This window comes from Mirounga leonina, unplaced genomic scaffold (assembly GCF_011800145.1).
Source record: "Mirounga leonina isolate KUSES-001 unplaced genomic scaffold, KU_Mleo_1.0 Mir_174, whole genome shotgun sequence".
NCBI classification, from domain to species: domain Eukaryota; kingdom Metazoa; phylum Chordata; class Mammalia; order Carnivora; family Phocidae; genus Mirounga; species Mirounga leonina.
In genome coordinates, this window is record NW_023270451.1 from 72,094,804 (window position 1) to 72,115,030 (window position 20,227).

The 20,227-nt window shown below is 43.7% G+C and overlaps 1 protein-coding gene across 1 annotated transcript in view; it reads left to right on the forward strand.

The window, feature by feature from the left end:
- Nucleotides 1-19,472: 19,472 nt before the first annotated feature.
- Nucleotides 19,473-20,227, forward strand: part of LRGUK (leucine rich repeats and guanylate kinase domain containing) — a 103,871-nt gene continuing 103,116 nt past the window's right edge. The window contains exon 1 of the mRNA XM_035021137.1: nucleotides 19,473-19,923. Coding sequence (XP_034877028.1) covers nucleotides 19,627-19,923 — 297 coding nt within the window. The 5' untranslated portion in view covers nucleotides 19,473-19,626. The remainder of the gene's footprint in view (nucleotides 19,924-20,227) is intronic.

A 20,227-nucleotide genomic window follows, 5' to 3' on the forward strand; every position in this document is an offset into this window, starting at 1 on the left:
CAATATGTCCTTATAAAAAAGGGAAATTTAGACACACACACACACACTCGGAGATGCCATATGAAGATTGGAATTACACTGCTCCAAGCCAAGGAACTAGGAGCTATCAGAGAGGCCTGGAATAGATTCTTCCCTAGGCCTTCAGAGGGGGCATGGTCCTGCTGACACCTTGATTTCTCCTGGCCGCCAGGACTGCGAGGCAATACATTCACTTGTTCTAAGCCCCCCAGTTTGTGGTGATTTGTTATGGAGGCCCTAGCAAACTAATAGGGATTTGCAGGACTATATTTTTAGGCATTGGAAAGAGAGGCTCAGGTGAAGATAAGAGCACCCGTTTCTTGAGTTAAGAATTGGGCTTGCGGAATGTCCACAAGAGCCAAACTGTGGAAAGAGCCGAGATGCCCTTCAACAGATGAATGGATAAAGAAGATGTGGTCCATATATACAATGAAATATTACTCAGCCATCAGAAAGGATGAATACCCGACTTTTACATCAACATGGATGGGACTGGAGGAGATTATGCTAAGTGAAATAAGTCAAGCAGAGAAAGTCAATTATCATAGGGTTTCACTTATTTGTGAAACATAAGGAATAACATGGAGGACATTAGGAGAAGGAAGGGAAAAATGAAGCGGGGGCGGAATTAGAGGGGGAGACGAACCATGAGAGACTATGGACTCTGAGAAACAAACTGAGGGTTTTAGAGGGGAGGGGGGTGGGGGGATGGGTTAGCCCGGTGATGGGTATTAAGGAGGGCATGTACTGCATGGAGCACTGGGTGTTATACGAAAACAATGGATCGTGGATCACTACATCAAAAACTAATGATGTATTGTATGGTGACTAACATAATAAAATTAAATTTAAAAAAAAAGAACTGAGCTTGCGGGGTACCTGGGTGGCTCAGTTGGTCAAGCATCTGACTCTTGATTTGGGCTCAGGTCATGATCTTAGAGTTATGAGACTGAGCCCTGAGTAGAGCCCCATGTGGGCTCCACACTCAGCAAGGAGTCTGCTTGAAATTCTTTCCCTCTGCCCCTCCTCCCACTCTCTCTCTCTCAAATCTTAAAAAAAAAAGAATTGGACTTGTATCTCGGGAGCATTCAGTGGTTCAGTTTTGTTGGAACCAAGAATCTGAAGAGGAGCCATGGGAAGGTATTTTGGGGACAGGCAATACAGAGCTTTGAATGGCGGGCAATTTTTTCATCTGGGGGATTTTACTTCTCAGTTGTTTTGTGTTTATTTATATCCACTTTGACAGGAAGTGATTTGAGGTGTCTGACTTCAGTCTGTAAGTCGTGGGGAACCAGGTTATGTTCTGGGAAGTGACTTGATCAGAGTGTCTACAGGAAGATGAACTTGGACCCATCTGCCGAGAGAAATGAGAGACAGGAAGCAGCCTATGAAGCTGCTGCAGGCCCCTGAGGGAGAAGCTAGGAAGGACTGCAGTGGGAAAATGGCAACAGAACAGAGAAGAGGGGATGAAGACGAGCGATGAAACTCTATGTTGACCTGGCACATGTCTGTGAGTGAAGAGGAAGGGGGAGAGAGGAATTGGACTACACGTTGTCAAGGTTCTGAGCCTGGTGACTAGGACAGTAGTGCAACTGACCGAGTTAGTGAGGAAGGGAGGACGATGAGGAAGGGAGGGCAGTGAGGAAGGGAGGACAGTGAGGAAGGGAGGGCAGTGAGGAAGGGAGGAAGGGAGGGCGGTGAGGAAGGGAGGGCCATGTGGAGGGAGTTGAGGAGTTCCTTCACACACATCCACTTTGGGGGCGTCTGTGGGGCAGGTGGGGAACTTGGAAGAAAATGAACTTGAGGGAAAATATGACATCATTCACCTTGACGTGAGAACTGCTTGTGTTCCCTCTCTCGCTGTGTCTCTCTCTGTCAAATACATAAAATCTTTAAAAAAAAACAAAAAAAGAATTGAAATTTTGAAGCCAACTGTAAAATAACTTCTAACATACAGGAAATGAAATTAAATGGGGGGAAAACCCAATCCGTTTAAAGACTGTTCTAATCTACTCAAATGTGGTTGTTTTGTTGTTGTTGTTTTTAAGTACTAGCAACAAAGAAAAGATTTGGTCAGTGGCAAAACGGCTAGAGCCTTGCTTTTAGCCAAGTCATGTCTCTGTGTGAGAGGATGAAGTAATGAAATAAATGTGCTGTTTGTCAGGAAAAGTCTCTCCCACCTGGAAAAACAAAAGCAAGAACTCAAGCCTGGCCCAGCAGCCCCAGAGAGTGATCTCTCTGCTTTGCTTTCCTGGCCATAGCAGGAAACGGAAGTGCAGACACCGAGGGAGTAAGAAAGCCAAGTGCTCAGCTTTCTTTGGAGAGTTAATTAGTTGGTGAGCACTGAGCTCTCTGACAGAGGAAGCTCCGGTCATCAAAGTATCCTTAACTGATGCATCAGGAGAGAGAGAGACAAAAGAAGCAGCATCTGGAAAGAAGACCTTGGATGCTTTTTGCAGCAGAATGAGAAAAGGTACTTTCTTTTAAAGCAGAGTAAAAAAGCTGTGGTTAAGTTCAGCAGTGAAGGGTAGTAGAAGAAGACAAACCATACTTAACTCATTCTATGCTGAAGTATTTATTAAGCCAGGTAAAAGTGAATAATATCTCCTACAATCTTGTCACCCAAACTTATTAAGCCAAATAAAAGTAAGACCCCACAAGGTGGCTTTTTGCCAAAATTACTTACTACCTCATCCCCATCCAGTAAACATCTAATGTGAGCCACAAGTAATTTAATAATTGCTAACAGCCACATTAAAAACGTAAAAAGAAACAGATGAAGTTAATTTTAATAAAATCTCATATTTTAATAAAATAGCTTATTTAACCCAATATGTCCAAAATATTACCATTTTAACACATAATTAATATTTAAATTTTTTGAGGTATTTTATGGGTTTTTTGTGTGTGTATGAAGTCTTCAAAATCCAGTGTGTGTTTATGCTCACAGTACATCCCAGTTCACACTGGCCACATTTCAAGGGTTCAGCAGCCACTTATGGCCACCTTATCTGAGAGTGTCCCACTGCCTCTTCTGAACCAGGGGGACTTCATCCTTGCTAAGCTGTTCATCCACATCAGCTGAAGGGTTCCCGCCTCATTTTCCCAAAATAGATGATTTTCTTCGAAATTTTTGACCAATGAATTCGCTAGAAATGTCTTCAATATTCTGTGATATCTCCTCTTGTTGAAAGGTTGGCTACAGGACTTAGTTTACAAATAGTATTTTGTACTAAGGCCAAAGTAGATTCTCAAGTAAATGTTTATGGAAAGGAATTTGGGGGGATGGATGAGAACCACCACTCACGGAGGGCTGTCTCTGTGCTCCGTACTATGGCAGGTGCTAAATCTACATTAGCCCATGTCATCCTCACGCCGAGACCAGGCAATATGTTCATTGCTCCCAGCTTTCAATGAGACAACCGGAGATAAAAGAAGCTAAGTACCTTGCTCACGTACACGTTACCAGGAACAGCTAGTGATCAGTAAGAAGTCCGAACTTTCAGTACTAATGTTCCTTTTGGTTCTGAGTAACACCAGAACAGAGGTCAACCCTACAAATAGTGGTTCTTAGTTTCCTTAGTTTTCGCAGTGAACGAGATATACAGAGGCAGCCCATGTGATGCGCCAAGACTGTCTCACAATCTGTTCAAGGCATGTGGGTCACTGGACCTGCCCTACCAACCTCCCCTCATCCTGTCCCACTGAGCACAGCAGTGAAGCTGGGCAGGGAACATTATCCATAGAAGGGGGTAAGCCAGTTGCCCACTACCCTGCAAAGCCTCAGCCCTGTCTTCTCCTACTGAACTCTTATCCCCACAGACAGAGGGATGGAGCCTTACTTGAATCTTGGAGCTCCCTCTGCCTCACACCCAGTCTCAGAAGATCCCAGGAAATACCCAACTTAGAAGAAAAAGGGAGCTGAAGGTAATGGCAATCATAACAGTCCATTTTTTTTAAGTAGTGAAGAGAGCTCCTCATTTGAGAGAGAAGGTAAAGATGCACAGAAAGGGTCAATAGATAGGGTAAGAAGGATCACAGAAATGGTGAGGTGGAAGATGTGGTAGAAGCATCTTTCATCTGTAATCAGTCTGTAGCTGATCTGCAAACTGAATGTGAGGCAGGCTGAGCTGAGGAGCCCCCTTTTGTCTAGCGCCTCCTGTCTGCTCATACCCCCAGTCCCACCTGCCCTTTCTGCAGCCACTGTTCAAAAATGGGAGCCTGATTTTTACTTTCTGCTTACTTTACCCAGACTTAGTTCTCCCACTAGAGTCTAAACTAACTGGGAGCCAGGACTTGACTCAGGTTTCTTTGTTGCACTTTGTTTATCACAGCGCTTTGCTCCTAGTAGGTACTCCATATGCCTTTGTTGAACTGACTATAAGGATAAAGATCTGGGGTGCCCTGTAAGCATAAAGTTGTAAGGAGAAAGGGCTAAAGGTGTACAGAACAGAGAGGATGTTGAGAAATTCATTTGCATTTAAGAGAGAGGTGGGAGGAGGATGCTGAAAGGGGATGAATTGGGAGAAGAGGTGCAGGCGGGGTGCAGTCTTGCAGACCCTTGAGAAGCCCAGGAGAAATCAGAGACCGGCATTATCTCATTATCACATTAAAGAGCTCTAGCAGGGACGACTGCCCTTTGTTGACAGATACCTGTTTGATCTTATAAGGGACCATGGGGAGAGAAGTTTCCTATGGCTTCTGTGAAATTGCTCTGCATTTCACAGAGAAAGCTCTCTAAATTACAAAAGAAATGAATGTGAAGTGATTAACTGCTTCAGATTCTACCAAAAAAAAAAGAAGGGGGGGGGCAAACTAATTCAAATAACCAGTTAACCATCGGAAATACCCAAGGATGGTTCCCATGATCAAGGCAAGTAATGAAAGACCCAAGGTGGTCCCTGACCTGGGCTGAGGACGGCCATTTTTCAGAAAACAGGCTCCCTCTGTCCCCATCCCACTGACTACAAAGGCTGATGATTTTATGCTGACCCAGTTCCAAGAGGCTTATATGGGAGTGTCCCCAAACCACGCAAGAAGAGACCATCTCTGCCTCTGAAATTTTTTTTTTAAGTGGGAACTCATTCCCAGAAGCTCCTTCAGGGGAGACATACCGTTGGCCAGATGAGTTCTATGCAAACGTTCTAAGCCAATCGCCAGCAAGGAATGGGGCACTCTGCTTGACTGAAATCAATCAAGGCCACAGCAGGGCCTTCACTGGGTGGGGCCAGGCTCCAGGAAGCAGCACCTGTCTGCTTGTAGGCAGAGTTCCTGAGGAGGTCCAGGGTCTGTGAGGAAGGAGGGGTGGAGTGGAGATTGGGGGTAAGAGATGTTAGGTCTACAGATGTTAGTGATAGTGCTCCAGCCTGGGTATTTCATGACCCAGTGTTTTAATTCTACTCGTTAAACTAGTGGGTAGGCCAGCTGCGTATTAATTTGCCGGGGGGTTGACATCCCAGATTTGTTTCCAGGGGAAACATATGAAATAATTTATAATTCCACAGAGTCTTCTGAGAAAATAAGTACAATAAGGCATTTTTCATAAATATCAAGGATGGGAGGCACCTAGAGCCAGTCTAGCAAATTAAGGGACCCAAACAAAAGGGAAAACATTGCCATGCGTTTTCTCTCCTCAGTAGGTCTCAACCCTGCACTAGTTCCCTAGCCTATGATGGTGAGAAAGGATGAGTTCCAAATGGGGTCCCTTAGCCAAAACCTCCTCTGCCTTCCCTTAGCACTTACTTGGTCCTTGCTCTGTCATTAGCATCTCTCACATTGTATTACAAAAGCCACCCATCTGTAGGAATCATCTGTACTTAATTCAGTTTCTCCCACTAGGCGATGGGTTATCATAGGCACCTTTTCTTATTTATTTTGTCTCCCTCAGAGAAATTCCAGGAATCTAGAAGCTTCTGTTTAGTATGTAAATTATAAAGAGAGCCTGCCATTTGCTAACTAGAATGTGACCCCTTTTAGTGTTGTATGAGGTCATGGGATGTTCATTTTCATCTTTAAGGGATGGCTGCGAAGTTAACAGAATGTCCCCAGAGGAGCCATTAGGAAGGCTAAGAAGGGCTGAAGCTCTGACCCACATTTCAGTTTTCAAGGGCTGCCATCTTCTTGCTGAGGCATTCCTTTCTTACCTCAACCTCTCTTGGCAGCTCTGTTTTTAACTGCTGCTCCTTGAGAGGAATTCTTGTTCCTCTGTTATAGTAGGAGTAGCACAAAATTTATGAAATCAGCTTTTTTTTTTTTTTTTTTTTTTACTGCTCTTCTCCAGGGGCTGTGTGTTTATCAGATTTGCTTTACAGTCTTGAGGTTTGGCAGTGAGGGTCTCCTATTTTGGATTTCCACATGTTACTCATACTGTAATGTTTCCTTACCTTCGATGATTCCATTTTTGAATGGTTGGGCTCAGAATTGTAGTCTTAACAGTCTACAGCTCTGATTCTACAGTTTATCACATAATTAAAAGACCTGTGCCCTTATCTCTCAATTAATGCATGAAGGGACCTGCTTCATAGTGATATGCATTCAGGTTCCATATTAATTATCTCTAACCAGAAATCAGGTGGGAGGATACTCCTGGTGATGCTGGTAGTAGACCAACATTTTTGGGGGGAGGGAGGGGTGGTGAGGCATAATCATGCTGTGAATCTAAGTGCTGCCCCCCCAAGTGAGTTCCAAATACTAACCAGTATCTCAATGATGAAAATTGCTAAAGGCTTAAAACCAATAGCTACACTGTCATTTGGAGTCATGTTGACTTGTCTTTGGACTTGTGTGACACCCCCGACCTTCCCTTTCAAAGCACCTGTTTTTTTCTCAGTAATGGACACCTGGTGTCCAGTGCTCTCTACCCCCTGTGTCGAGGCAGCTGGCCTCTGCTATTTCTTTTTACACTCCTTCATCTGTTTTCCTACCACTGAATTTGCTCATGCTTTCAAGATCCTCATATGCACCCCAGTGCATTCTTTTTTTGCCGAATCTTCCCCTCTTCTGTTCATTCATTCCTGTCTATGCAGTTTAAATGGCAACCTCTTCCTACACTCGCAGCCTCTTTAGTGGGTAGTGTTGTAAAACAATATAGATCTTTTTCCTCCTTACTCAGAAAAACTAATGTCTTTTGTGGTCAGAAAGAAAATTAGTAGCAGCTGAAAGTAGAATTTTAATGACACTAAGACCTAATTGTTATTCAGCTTTGACTTTAAATCCTACCTCCTCTTCCACAAATTCCTATTAATTCATCAGCTAAATAATGTGGCTGCTACTAAAGATTCTGACATCTAATTCTCTGCCTCTGCAGGTTTATTGCCAGGGTGAAAAATACTTTGTCTTTTTACTTTCATTTTTAAAAACAAGCATAATGAAAATATAAAATATTGTTTAGGATTTATCTAAGAAGACTTGGCAGTTTCTTTGAGAAATGGTTGAATGGGGAGATATGAATCAAATTTGGGAGCCCTCTGTCCCAGACTTCTAGTCATTATTTGAATAAGTATGAGTTGATTGGACATGAAGAAGATCTCTCTCTATTTTTAACTGTGATCCATATCCATTTACTTCTTTAAAATTTTAAGGTAAAGGGTAATTTTTGAGATGGCAGAAGATTAGGAATTAGCCATGTAACCTTCAAAATTGTGATGATTTTCATCATCAGAAGGGGTTGGGTTTACAAACTATCCTACAGGTAGTGCACTGGATTATTTCCTTCAGTGGTTATAAGCCTGCCATTCTGAAAGCTGCTGCCAGGAGGTGGTTGGGGATATTTATAAGCACAGAAGCATTTTCTTATGGATTGAATCAGCAATGTGGGTAGCCAGAAGGTGTAGGAAGTGTAGTGTTCCCAGGATTCACCCCTAGGGTACAACATTCTGGGTGTAGTTTACAGAATGATTCCAGTCAAATCCAGCGACGTGGCAGAAGTCCCTTCCAGACACAGATTAGTTTAGTAAGTGAGGAGGTTTGCGTGTGGATTGAGTTTGCCGTTTAGTTAGGTTCAAATGCATAGAAGAGAAATGAGCCAAGGGAAGAGAGAGTTCCTTTGAGATGTGACTAAAGGATCAAGATTAAAAGAAATAGAATACTTGGGTATCTCATTAACTTCTGATATAAATTATTGTTTAATGTAATTCAGCCCTGGGTTTACTTCTTGTGACCAAATATTAAACATATCTTCATGGCTGAGTGATATATAAACAACATTTAACTTCCTGACTGGGTTTGGGGAGATTGGAGAAGCTCTTCTGGCTGCTCTAATTTGCTAGTAGTATAAAATCCTACTACTAGTCTGCTTATAATAGTTTTCTTTATACTTGGCAGACGTGTTGGTCTTTTACATTGTTTTCCCTTTGCAATCTTAGCTTAAAAAAAAACTTCATAATTTCCCTTCCCTTCTTCCCTAATTCCCTTGCATCCAGATGAGATTGGGCACATTCAGGGTGGTATAGCCCTAGACTTCCCTTGCATCCAAAAAAGAAAGGAAGAGAGCAAGAGAGATGTCTCCTAGGCCTCTCTCACTCAACCTTCCAACTTCTAAACAGGATATAAAGACCATGGTGAATATCTCACTAGGCTAATTAGCTTCACTAGCTCCTTAAAAAAGGCTGTCTTTGAAGTGCCTGGGTAGCACAGTTAGTTGGGTGACCAACTCTTGGTTTCCGCTCAGGTCGTGATCTCAGTATCTTGAGATCAAGCCCTGGTTCAGGCTCCACGCCAAGCTCAGAGTCTGCTTAAGACTCTCTCCTGCCCCTTCCCTTTGTGCGCATGCACGCATGCTCTCTCTCTCAAATAAATCAATAAATCTTAAACAAAACAAAACAAAACAAAAGGCTGTCTTCATGTTCACTTATCATTCATATCAGTGAGGGACTCAGCAGGAAATATTAGGCCCATTTGGTTAGGCTTCCAAAGAGAATTTAATAGACTATGGGTAGAGTTAAGGAAACCACCAAAGGATGTTGAGATATCAGGGTAGCTGAAGCAGGAACTGAAGGATCAAGCGAAGCAAACAATATTCTAATTGAGCCCAATGAGAACTGAAGCTATGGAAGGGGGCTTCTAGACAAGAACAGTAGTCACAGAGGGATACAGGAGGTATAAGGGAAACTCTGACCATTCTCTTGCCTGTCCTCCCATTGGCCAAAATCAATGAAAAGACAAAAGGCAAGGGAGCCAGATGATATCATCAGCAGGGGTCAGCCCCTCCAGGGATACGGAGACTAGAAGGGAACAGATGGGGCAGGGAAGAAATGGAGACTAACCAGTGCCTATGCCTTACAGATTATTAAATTAGTACTGTTCATGTGCTTGGGAATACCTGCCCTATAATTAGTCCCATCCTGTACAGTGGTAATACTCTCTGTCTAAAGAGACAATCCTTGTTTCTTTTGATAATTTTAAATGTAAAAAAAAGTAGTAGGGTCTTTTCAACAAATAATGTTGAGGAAACTGGATGTCTGTATGCAAAAGAATGATGTTGGACCTTGCCTTACATCATATATAGAAGTTAACTCAAAATGGATCAAAGACCTAGACATAAGAGGTAAAGCTATAAAACTGTCAGAAGAAAACATAGGAGAAAAGTTTCCAGATGATGACAGTCATTTCTCAAATGTGGTACCAAAGGCCCAGACAACAAAAGTACAAATAGATAAACTGGACTAAATAAAAATTTAAAACTTCTGTGCATCAAAGAATACAATCAGCAGAGTGAAAACACAACCCATGGAATGAGTGAAATATTTGCAGATCATATATCTGATAAAAGATTAGTATCCAGAATAGATAAAGAACTTCTACAACTCAACAACAAAACCCAAGCAACCTGATTTTAAAATGGGCAAAGGACTGATAGATATTTCCCCGAAGAAGATCTACAAATGGCCAATAAACACTTGGAAAGATGCTCAACATCACTAACCACTAGAGAAATGCAAACCCAAACCACAAGGAGATACAACTTCACACCCATACTACTATCCAAAAACAAAGCAAAACAAACAAACACCAGAAAGTAGCAAGTGTTAGCAAGGATGTTCCAAAAATTGGAACCCTTATGCACTGTTATTAGGATTGTAAAATGATGCAGCCTCTATGGAAAACAGTATGGCAGTTCATTAAAAATTTAAAAATAGAATTATCATCTGATCCAGTAATGTCACTTCTAGGTATATATGCAAAATAGAGGATGGTGTTCAGAGTATCCATGAGGCGCCCTTGGCTGGACAGGGCCACTGGTATGCTGATGGGAAAAGGTGTGAGATTTGTTCTTTCCCTTTGACAGATCCCAGAGGACTTTGTTTCTGTCCCTTATTTAGAAACCACTCATAAGTGTTTGTTCCTGTGATGGCTAATTTTATGCGTCAACCTGATCTGGCCACAAGGTGCCCAAACATTCGGTCGAACATTATTCTGGGTGCATTTGTGAGATGGTTTCTGAGTGAGATTAACATTTGAATCAGTAGGCTGAGTAAAGCAAACTGCCCTCCCTAATATAGGGGGGCCTCCTGTGATCAAAATTGAAGACCTTGGGCGCCTGGGTGGCTCAGTCAGTTAAGGGGCTGCCTTCGCCTCAGGTCATGATCCCAGGGTCCTGGGATTGAGTCCCGCGTTGGACTCCCTGCTCAGTTGCGGGGGGGCCTGTTTCTCCCTTTACCCTTCCCACCCCCCACTCATGATCTCTCTCTCTCACTCTCTCTCAAAAGAAATAAAATCTTAAAAAAAAAAATTGAAGACCTGAACAGAACAAAAAGGCCTAGTATGAGGGAACTCTGCTTATCTGACTGCTGAGCGGAGACATCTGTCTTCCTCAGCTCTTGGCCCCGGAGTTATGCCGTGGGCTCTCTCAGGTCTCCAGCTTGCCAACTTCAGATCTTGGGACTTCTAGCCTCCAAAATCATATATAGATATATTTAAATATATATACATATATATCCTATTGGTTCTGTTTCTTTGGAAAATCCTGACTAATATACTTGCATTTTTGGAAAGATTTGCAGCTTCTTTTTTGGCCTTTATGGCAGCAAAGACTTATTTATGATGGAACCTAATACTGACAGTAGCAAAGGCCAATATGAAAATAATCACTTAAGGGGCGCCTGGGAGGCTCAGTCAGTTAAGCGTCTGCCTTCGGCTCCGGTCATGATCCTGGGGTCCTGGGATCGAGCCCCGCGTCGGGCTCCCTGCTCCACGGGAAGCCTGCTTCTCCACTCCCTCTGCCTGCCGCTTCCCCTGCTTGTGCTCTCTCTCTCTCTCTCTCTCTGACAAATAAATAAAGTCTTTAAAAGAAAAGAAAAATCACTTGAATGAAAGTCAGAAGATAAAGATTCTAACATCAGTGTGTCACTAACCAGTGAGGTGAGACTGTAGGCAATCCAGACACTATATGTATAAATCTTTTGCTGCCTTTCAGACCATCCCAGATCTTAGTGGCTTAAAACAACCATTTATTTAGCTCATGCTTCTTTAGGTTGACTGAACAGTTCTTCTGGTCTGGTTTTTGCTGGGGTTTTGCTCATCTGGTTTTTGCTGGGTTCCCTCAGAAATCTTGGGTCAGTTGGCAGGCCAGCTGGTGTTGGATGAGCTAGGCTGGCTTCACTGACAGGCCTGGTAATGGGAGGCAGCTGGCCAAAGCCCCAGGGAACTAGACCCCATTGCCTCTCATCATCCTGCAGGCTGGTCCTAGCTTCTTCACAGGATGATTACAGTCTTCCCAGGAGCAGCAAAAAAGAATAGCCCAACGCCCAAGCATTTTCGGGTCTCTGCTGTTGTCACATTTGTGACTGTTCTGTGGGCCAAAGCAAGTTGCGGGACCAAGCCCAGACTCAGAGTGGAGAAATAGGCTCCACCTCTTAATGGGGGGTGGGGGCTGAAGTCACATTGCAAGGGGTGTGCGTACAGGGACAGAAGACTCCGTGGCTGTATTTGCCATCTACCACACTGGAGCCCCTAGTTTTATATTCCTTCGGTTGAACTCTCCCTGTAACCTTGGGAGGTAGGAATTAGGACTGGCTTGGATTAGATCCCAAGTCTAACTCTAAAGGAGTCCTGTTAGATCCTTTGAATTAGGAAATTCTGGTTTGTAGCTTTTGATTTCTTTGGCAGCTTCAGGGTCCAGGTAGTCCTTTCTGGGACAGGCATCCTGCTAATTTAATTCCATACACTCATCTGCGCAGAGGTCATTTCACTCCGGAGGAATGAGGCAGCAGCTGCATCCGGTATAATCATCACAAAGCTAAGCTTTCGAGCAGTCAATACATGTTTATAAAGCACTTTTATAAAGGTTATGTACAGGGCGCATTTGCAAGGAAGGGAGGGATCTTCCGTGGAGAAAGGTAACTGAGGAAGTCTGGCCACAAGGTGTAGATATGAATTGTGTCATGCCTAAAATACACGGTATGTCAGAGACCAACAGAGCCCCCCAAGAATTTTATGGTTCCTGCCTTCTCCACGTGACTGTCAGAATCTCTTTCGAGGCCCATCTCTTCTCTTTTTCTGTCATCCCCTAGATTCTAAGATATTTTGACACGAGGGAATTTCATCTGCTCCTTCACGCACGCCCCTCTTCTTCGAGAAAGTCGGCACCCTCCCTTCTTCCCAACTTCCTGTGAGCAGGTTTTATTTCTAGACCCTTTACTTCTCAGAGCCTCTTCCTAAAACATGCCCAGGCCAGCCTCCTTGCCTCGATTTATGCCACTTCCCATTGCTTGACTCCCCACTCTCCTCCTCCTTGAAGGCCTCGTTCATCTCTTACCTCATCCATGAAGCTTCTGAGCATCCCTGTCTGGGGACACAGTTTTATCTCCACCGGGAACTCCCGTGGACTGACCTGCTTTATCTGCCTGGAGGAGTGAGCCCTCTGGGCAGAGTGGTTTGCACCTGCCTCCTGCTCAGTCCCTCCCTGAGGGCCTAAAACACTACCTCCAGGACTTACCTTCTCTTATGTACTTTTATTTTTTTATTTTTATTTTTTAAAGATTTTATTTATTCATTTGAGAGAGAGAGAGAGACCAAGAGAGCATAAGCAAGGGGAGAGGCAGAGGGTGAGGGAGAAGCAGACTCCCTACTGAGCTGGGAGCCCGACATGGCGCTTAATTCTAAGACCTGAAGATCATGACCTGAGCTGAAGGCAGATGCTTAACCATCTGAGCCACCCAGGTGCCCCTCTTGTGTACTTTTAATTCCTTTTTAAAATCTCTGTATCCTGCTGCCCAACCATAATGCAAAATTCTTGACTAAAAAGATCAAGAGTTTACCTTTTTTTTTTTTTTTTAAGATTTTATTTATTTGTCAGAGAGAGAGAGCACAAGCAGGGGGAGTGGCAGGCAGAGGGAGAAGCAGACTGCCCGCTGAGCAATGAGCCTGATGTGGGACTCGATCCCAGGGTCCTGGGATCGTGACCTGAGCCAAAGGCAGACGCTTAACCAACTGAGCCACCCAGGTGTTCCAAGAGTTTACCTTTTTTGTATCCAGTGCCTGAGACAGGCCCCTCTTCTATAGGTTGTGAGATCAGTTAGTGATACTGGTTACCTGGGTGTTTCCTGTGCTTTCCATCAGAGCCTGCCTGATTTGCTTTTTCACAGAGCACCACCATTTCAAACTCGTTCTTAACTAGATGAAGTATATTGGGATTTTTGAAGCGTTTGGCCTATGGTGGGATTTCTTGCCCAGTTCATTCACCTGTCTTCCATTTTATTATTCAGTGCCATTGAGATGCTTTGGTTATTAAACCTCATGTCCCTCAGACTCTCTTTCCTTTCTACTACCTCCTGAGTTGATTTCTTCCTGAATTCCTCTTGGTCTTCTTTGATCGTCTTCTGAATGTCCCTAGTATAATATCCTCAAGTCTTTGTGTCTTCTTCCAAAAGATTTCATACTGTCCCTTCTGCTTGCCATTTTCAAACTTTATTCATTTTGATCTTAAGTGGTTGTGACTGCCCTGATGAAATCCACCGTTTGGCATGTGAAGGTAAGCTGAGCTAGAAATTCTCAGTAATCCTTATCTGGTCCTCTGTTCAGATTTTATTCATGACCTGATGCTTGCAATTCCTTTTCAAACAGTTTTTCATTGGCTTGATTTTTCTGCCTCTGTGAGCTTTTGAGATTATGTCCTCCTAGACTGAAATTTTTATCTTTGATCTCAACACCAGTATTTGATACAGAGCACCTATTAGTGTGGCACCCCCCCCAAATCCCTTTGATATCTACTTAGAACACATATATTTTTAAAAGATTTTATTTATTTATTTGAGAGACTGAGAGAAAGAGAGCATGAGCGGGGGTTGGGGGAGGAGCAGAGGGAGAAGCCCACTTCCACTGAGCAGGGAGCCCAATGTGGGGCTCCAGCCCAGAACCCTGGGATCATGACTTGAGCCGAGGGCAGATGCTTAACTGGCTGAGCCACCCAGGCACCACTACTTAGAACACATTATTTGGCTCAGTCAAGTCCTGCCTCGACTTTATCAGGCTCTACCAGCCCGATTAATTACTCCCACCATAGTCTGGATGCAAATGATTTCTGCAAAGATAACAAATGAAGTTCCTCATTTGTTGTTTTGTCTTTCCCTCACCTGTTTGATAATAATTATGAGGCTCAAAGTGTCTGTGTTAACATTTTGAAGGATCCTTCCACACCATAATGTGTCAAGGCCCTAGGTTATGTTCTCATGGCTCCTATACTTTCCCTCGTTAGCCTTTATGGCAATTGAAATTAAATGATTATTTGTATAATTATTTGCTTAATGTCTATAGTCCCACTAGGCTATTATTAGATAATGAACTTCCTTATGAAGAATAATCTCTTTTTTCATAGAAAGGGATAACAAAGCAAACAAGGTATGATGTTAATGCATTAAATTATCTCAGCTTTAAGGGTCTCCCCTATTTTAGTCAGTTTGCGCTGCTATAACAGAATACTGTAAACTGGGTGATTTATAGACAACAGAAATTTACTCCTCCCGGTTCTGGAGGCTGGAAGTCCAAGATCTTGGTGCCAGGTTCAGGTTCTGGGAAGAATTCCGGCTTGCAAACTGCCACCTTCCCCTTGTATCCTCACAGGACAGAAAGAGGGAGCTAGCTCTCTGGCCTCTTATAATCCCATTCATGAGAATCCGCCCTTATGACCTAATCACTTCTGAGAAGCCCCTTCACCTTATACCATCACATTGGGGATTAGATTTCAACATAGGGACTTGGGGGGAGGGGGATAGAAAGATTCAGTCCATAACATCCCTCACAAAGTTTTACTAAAGTGGTTGAATGGAAGTACTGTGTTTTGTTTTGTTTTTTAAGCTTATTTATTTATTTGAGTAATCTCTACACCAAATATGGGGCTTGAACTCACAACCCTGAGATCAAGAGTCACATGCTCTTCCAACTAAGCCAGCCAGGTGCCCCATGAAGTACAGTGTTTTGATTAAGGATGTGGGCTGGGGGCGCCTGGGTGGCTCAGTTGGTTAAGCGACTGCCTTCGGCTCAGGTCATGATCCTGGAGTCCCGGGATCGAGTCCCACATCGGGCTCCCTGCTCGGCGGGGAGTCTGCTTCTCCCTCTCCTACTCCCCGTTTGTGTTCCCTCTCTCGCTGTGTCTTTCTCTGCCAAATAAATAAATAAAATCTTTAAAAAAAAAAAGAAAGAAAGAAAGAAAGGATGTGGGCTGGGAAACCAAGCTCTCTCCATCTGAGTCCTTGCTTTGCTACTGTGTGATAAAGTAGGTTGAGTGGGTTATAGCCTCTCTATGCCTATACTGCTCATCTATAATATGGAGATAATTTTAATTTCTACTTTGTAGGGTCCTTATGGGGATAAAATGAATTAATATATGTAAATCACTTATAAGGGTGCCTGGCATATAGTAAGTACCTGTAAACATCAGTAGTGGTTATGTTTTCATTGTTACTCTTATATCAATGGTGCCTTCTATGGCCTATGTGTTCTCCCATTTCATGATATTCTGTAAAAATTTAAGTATTCCATAAAAAACACCACAAGTTCAAGGTGCTGCCATCTCAACATAACTGAGAAACATTGTCCCACCTGTTTTTCCTTGCACAAAATTGGGGCATAGGTGCATGAAGGGGATGGAGGTACACATTCCTTGCTTTGCCCAAGGTCCACACTCCTGGGAAGGTACTCTCCCCAAAAACAGGAAATAGAGGGTTGGTCCTTGCCTTTTCTTTTCATTGTCAATTACATTAGAGTGCTGGCTTCAGATTGGGGGAGACCCTGTTCCACACAAAAAGTCAGGAGTAAGGATAAATAATATTATAGGGGCCGAGCTACCTAGTCGCTAAAACTGGTAATTAGCACCTTCTTTCAAATTACAGCTCTTCACCCCTGTGACTCTCCCCTCCCAGTAGCCTATTCTGTTTGTCCTCTTAAGGGAGGTGCTCTTCAGCATCACGGTGATACTATTCCACTTTCTCCTTTCCCTCATGCACAGCGGAAAGGATCCAGGGCTATCCCAGAAGCCCCTGCTTTCCTGGATTATCATATTCCACTGCCTGCCCACCCTACTCTATTTCCCTGGTCCCAGAATCCTGAGCTCTTCCTGCCTGGCCCCCAACACATACATGCATGCTCACACACATACACTAATTTTCGGGATATCATCAAGGCCATGCTCTTTGTGCCTCACAATTACTTCCTGAGAGGGTGCCTGGGTGGCTCAGTTGATTAAGCGACTGCCTTCGGCTTAGGTCATGATCCTGGAGTCCCGGGATCGAGTCCCACATCGGGCTCCCTGCTCGGCGGGGAGTCTGCTTCTCCTTCTGACCCTCCTCCCTCTCATGCTTTCTTTCATTCTCTCTCAAATAAATAATCAAAATCTTAAAAAAAAAAAAAAAAACAATTACTTCCTGAGAAACCAATTCATACTTCTGGAGAAGACAGAGTACTAATAGTTAAGACCAGAGGCTTTGGATCCAGTAAGACTTGATTGAGTTGGAATTTTGGTGTGAACACAAACTGTGTGACTGGGCAATTTGCTTAGCATTTTGGAGCATGATTCTTCCCCTTAGTAAAATGGGAATATCAATTCCTATTTCCGAGAGCAATTGGAATAATTCATTGAGATATGTAGATGGCACTTAGGGTAAGCCTTGTATACAATAAACAGGGCATATCTCCCTGTGCCCAATTGTCTTCTCTACCTGGTAACATAACTTTTATGCAGGTAATGCCTTCTATTTTGATGCCCAGAATCCCAAAGTGTTCTATTCACGATTCCAGCATCAGGAGCATTTTGGTGACCTAGCAAGAACAAAGATTGAGCAACAAGAGGTCTAAACTCGTAATTCCTGCCCAGCTGCTAACAAGTCAGGTGATTTTGGGCAAGGTATTGTCTCTGGTGGACCATTAGTTTCTTCTATAAAACGGAACATTGGACAAGATAAGCTTTTAAGTTTTTTCTAGTTCTGACATGCTATGATTCTATATGAAAGGGTCATTCTCTAAGTTAATTCTCTTATTTCTACTTAAGAACGTTAACTGATACATGTTTTCTCTTCCGAGACCTCTCGTGTACTTTTATCTTGACTCACATTTTCCATCTGCAAAAACGGTAGTTGAAGGCAGACTGTGAAATTGGTCATTCTGGGTTTGGATTTCAGTACCACCATTTGAATTTGGGCCAGTTACTTAGCTTTTTGGGCCTCAGTTACCTCATCTGTCAAATGGGTATAGATACAGGGTAAATGTGAATGTGAAAAGAAAGCACTTAAAAATACATAACTCCAGGGGCACCTGGGTGGATCCGTCAGTTAAGTGTTGGACTCCTGATTTCGGCTCAGGTCATGATCTCAGGGTCATGAGACTGAGCCTGTGTCTGGCTCCGTGCTCAGCGGGAAGTCTGCTTCCCTCCCTTTCCCCCTGCCCCCTGCTCGCGCACACTCTAATAAATAAATAAAATTTTTAAAAAAGGAAATACATAACTCCAGAGGCTATAGTTTAATGTCCTGTAGGGTATCAACCAGTTTTTTTTTTTCCTTTAACTTAGTGAACTAATTTCAGAATGCCTTTCTTTATGGACTATGAATACCCTGTTACCATCTTACTGGTTCTCTCATTCATGAATAAGTTGAATAAAATCTTTCATAGGTATTTTATTCCATTTTTGTATGAGAATCATATTTTTAACTTTTTGAAAATTATTCTTTGACAGATTCTGACTAACTCTGTCTTAAGACACTGTCCTCAATAGTTTGACATTGGCAAATCTTGCTTTGCTAGAAATGCGGATTAAGTTATTTTAAGAAACCAAAACCACACTGGGTTTCCATTTTTAGACTCCCTGCCCCCTTCTTCCCTATGTCAGTTAGCAAGAGCAGGGCCTGTGGGGGTGACAATGAGGAAAAATCCCTTGGAGGAGTCTCTACCCAGTGGAAAAAGAAATAAGCCAGCAGCAAGATGAGCCAAGCGAAAAGAGATACTTTCATTGTGGCCTTTACATTTATGACTAGCAAGATAATGAAGGAAGGTAATTCTGAAAGCTTTATGTCAGTTTTAACGGTCCCTCAAGCCCTGAGAAAGATAATAGTCAATGGATGGTGTCCATAAGGATTTTTTCTTCTCCCCTGACAGCCGTTGACAGGATCATTTTGTATTTGCAACCGCTATCACTGAAGCATGGAGAAAAAAGCCCTGTAAGGCCAGCAGGATGAGAGCGACTTCCCTGCGGGATCTGTATTGTCATCACTATGGCAATAATAGTTACTATAATTTTCATTCTGCTTTTCCATAGTCTACTTTGTGGAGCTCAAGGCTATGGGATTTGGGGCACATAAAATCACACTAGCATAAAATCATGCTTTGTAGTCTTGCAAGAGTATTTTATGAAACTGCACGGAGAACCTATGCAACGAGATAAAAATCATTATCAATGCAGGTCACTTGACTAATACAATTATTTATGGGATGCTAATAGCTTTTCGGAGGCTTTCAGATACAGTGTCAATTTGACAATCTTTTTTTTTTTTCCTGTTTGGATTGTTAGACCACTGCCCGGTATTTCTCCCCAAGGACATGGCTTATCATGTCAGGGGGGAAATGTAAATTAATTGCAAATCAGCTCTCAGTCCTCGTCTGGTAGTTTCTCTTTAGTATCTGCAATTAAATAACAAGGACAGGAGCCTTGCCTTCTATTTCATTTATGCACAACCTGGTCTCCTATCACCGCGCCGTCCGCTAAAGTTTCAGTGTTAATTAGCTTTCCGACAGAGAGCATTAGAGACATCTAATACTTTCAAAGTATCACTCTGCGGAAAAGGCCTCTGTGAATGAAGCAGGTGAATGAAGGAAGCTCACAGGTGATGTTAGGGTGGGATGAAAAATCTCCAAGAGGGACCTCCAGGTCAGGAGAAACCTGCCGGAGACAAAAGGGGTGCGAAGAAAAGAGGTGAAAATGAGAAGGACAAGTAAAAAGAAAACCAGCGATTGAACGAACTACAGGAAAAAACAGCCAGACGAGTCAGACGAAAAGAAAGAAGTCGCGAGGCAGCGCTGGCTCAGACAGTGAGCCAAGACGCGCGGAGGAGCGGAGGTTACCGCCCAGAATCCCTTGCGGCGCCTCCTTCCCGGGCGTCAGTCTCCTAGGCAACCCCGGTAAACAAGATGGCGACCGCCGGGAGCGATCCCCAGTGGCCGATGTCTTCCTCTCTCCAGAGCAGTCCGCGAACTGGAGCCCAGTGGATTCTGCCGCGCTCAGAAAAAGAGCGTCAGTCTTGCTGGTCTTCTTTTCCCATGGGGCAGAGACCGAAAGGAACTTTCCATAAAGCCTCCTCCTACCTGCTCCAGCAGCTCATTCACCGCTCTCGGGAGTCGGACGCGGACGGAGAGGAAGACGAGGGCGAGGGCGAGGGCGAAGTGGAATCCGAGGAGTCCTCAGAGTCCGAGATGCTGAATTTGGAGGTGTGCCTTCCCCCGCCCCCACCCCCTGGCTCCCTTCTCCAGCCGTCGGGCCCGGCTGCTTCGGCGGCAGCTTCGCCACGCGCCCCGCACCAGCCCTCGGGCTCTCGCCGCCGGGAGCGCCTCTCCCTGGCCGCTCCTAGGCTCCTTCTCCTTTCCTCCCGTTTCCTCCCCCTTTGCCAGGCATATTTCCAAGTGTCTCCCTTTTTTGTCACTAGCACATTTGGCGTCTTAAGAGTCAAGTTGCACAGCGTCCTGATGAAAAAGCTTCCACCTCTTTGTGTGCGGAGTTACAGCTTTAGCTTTT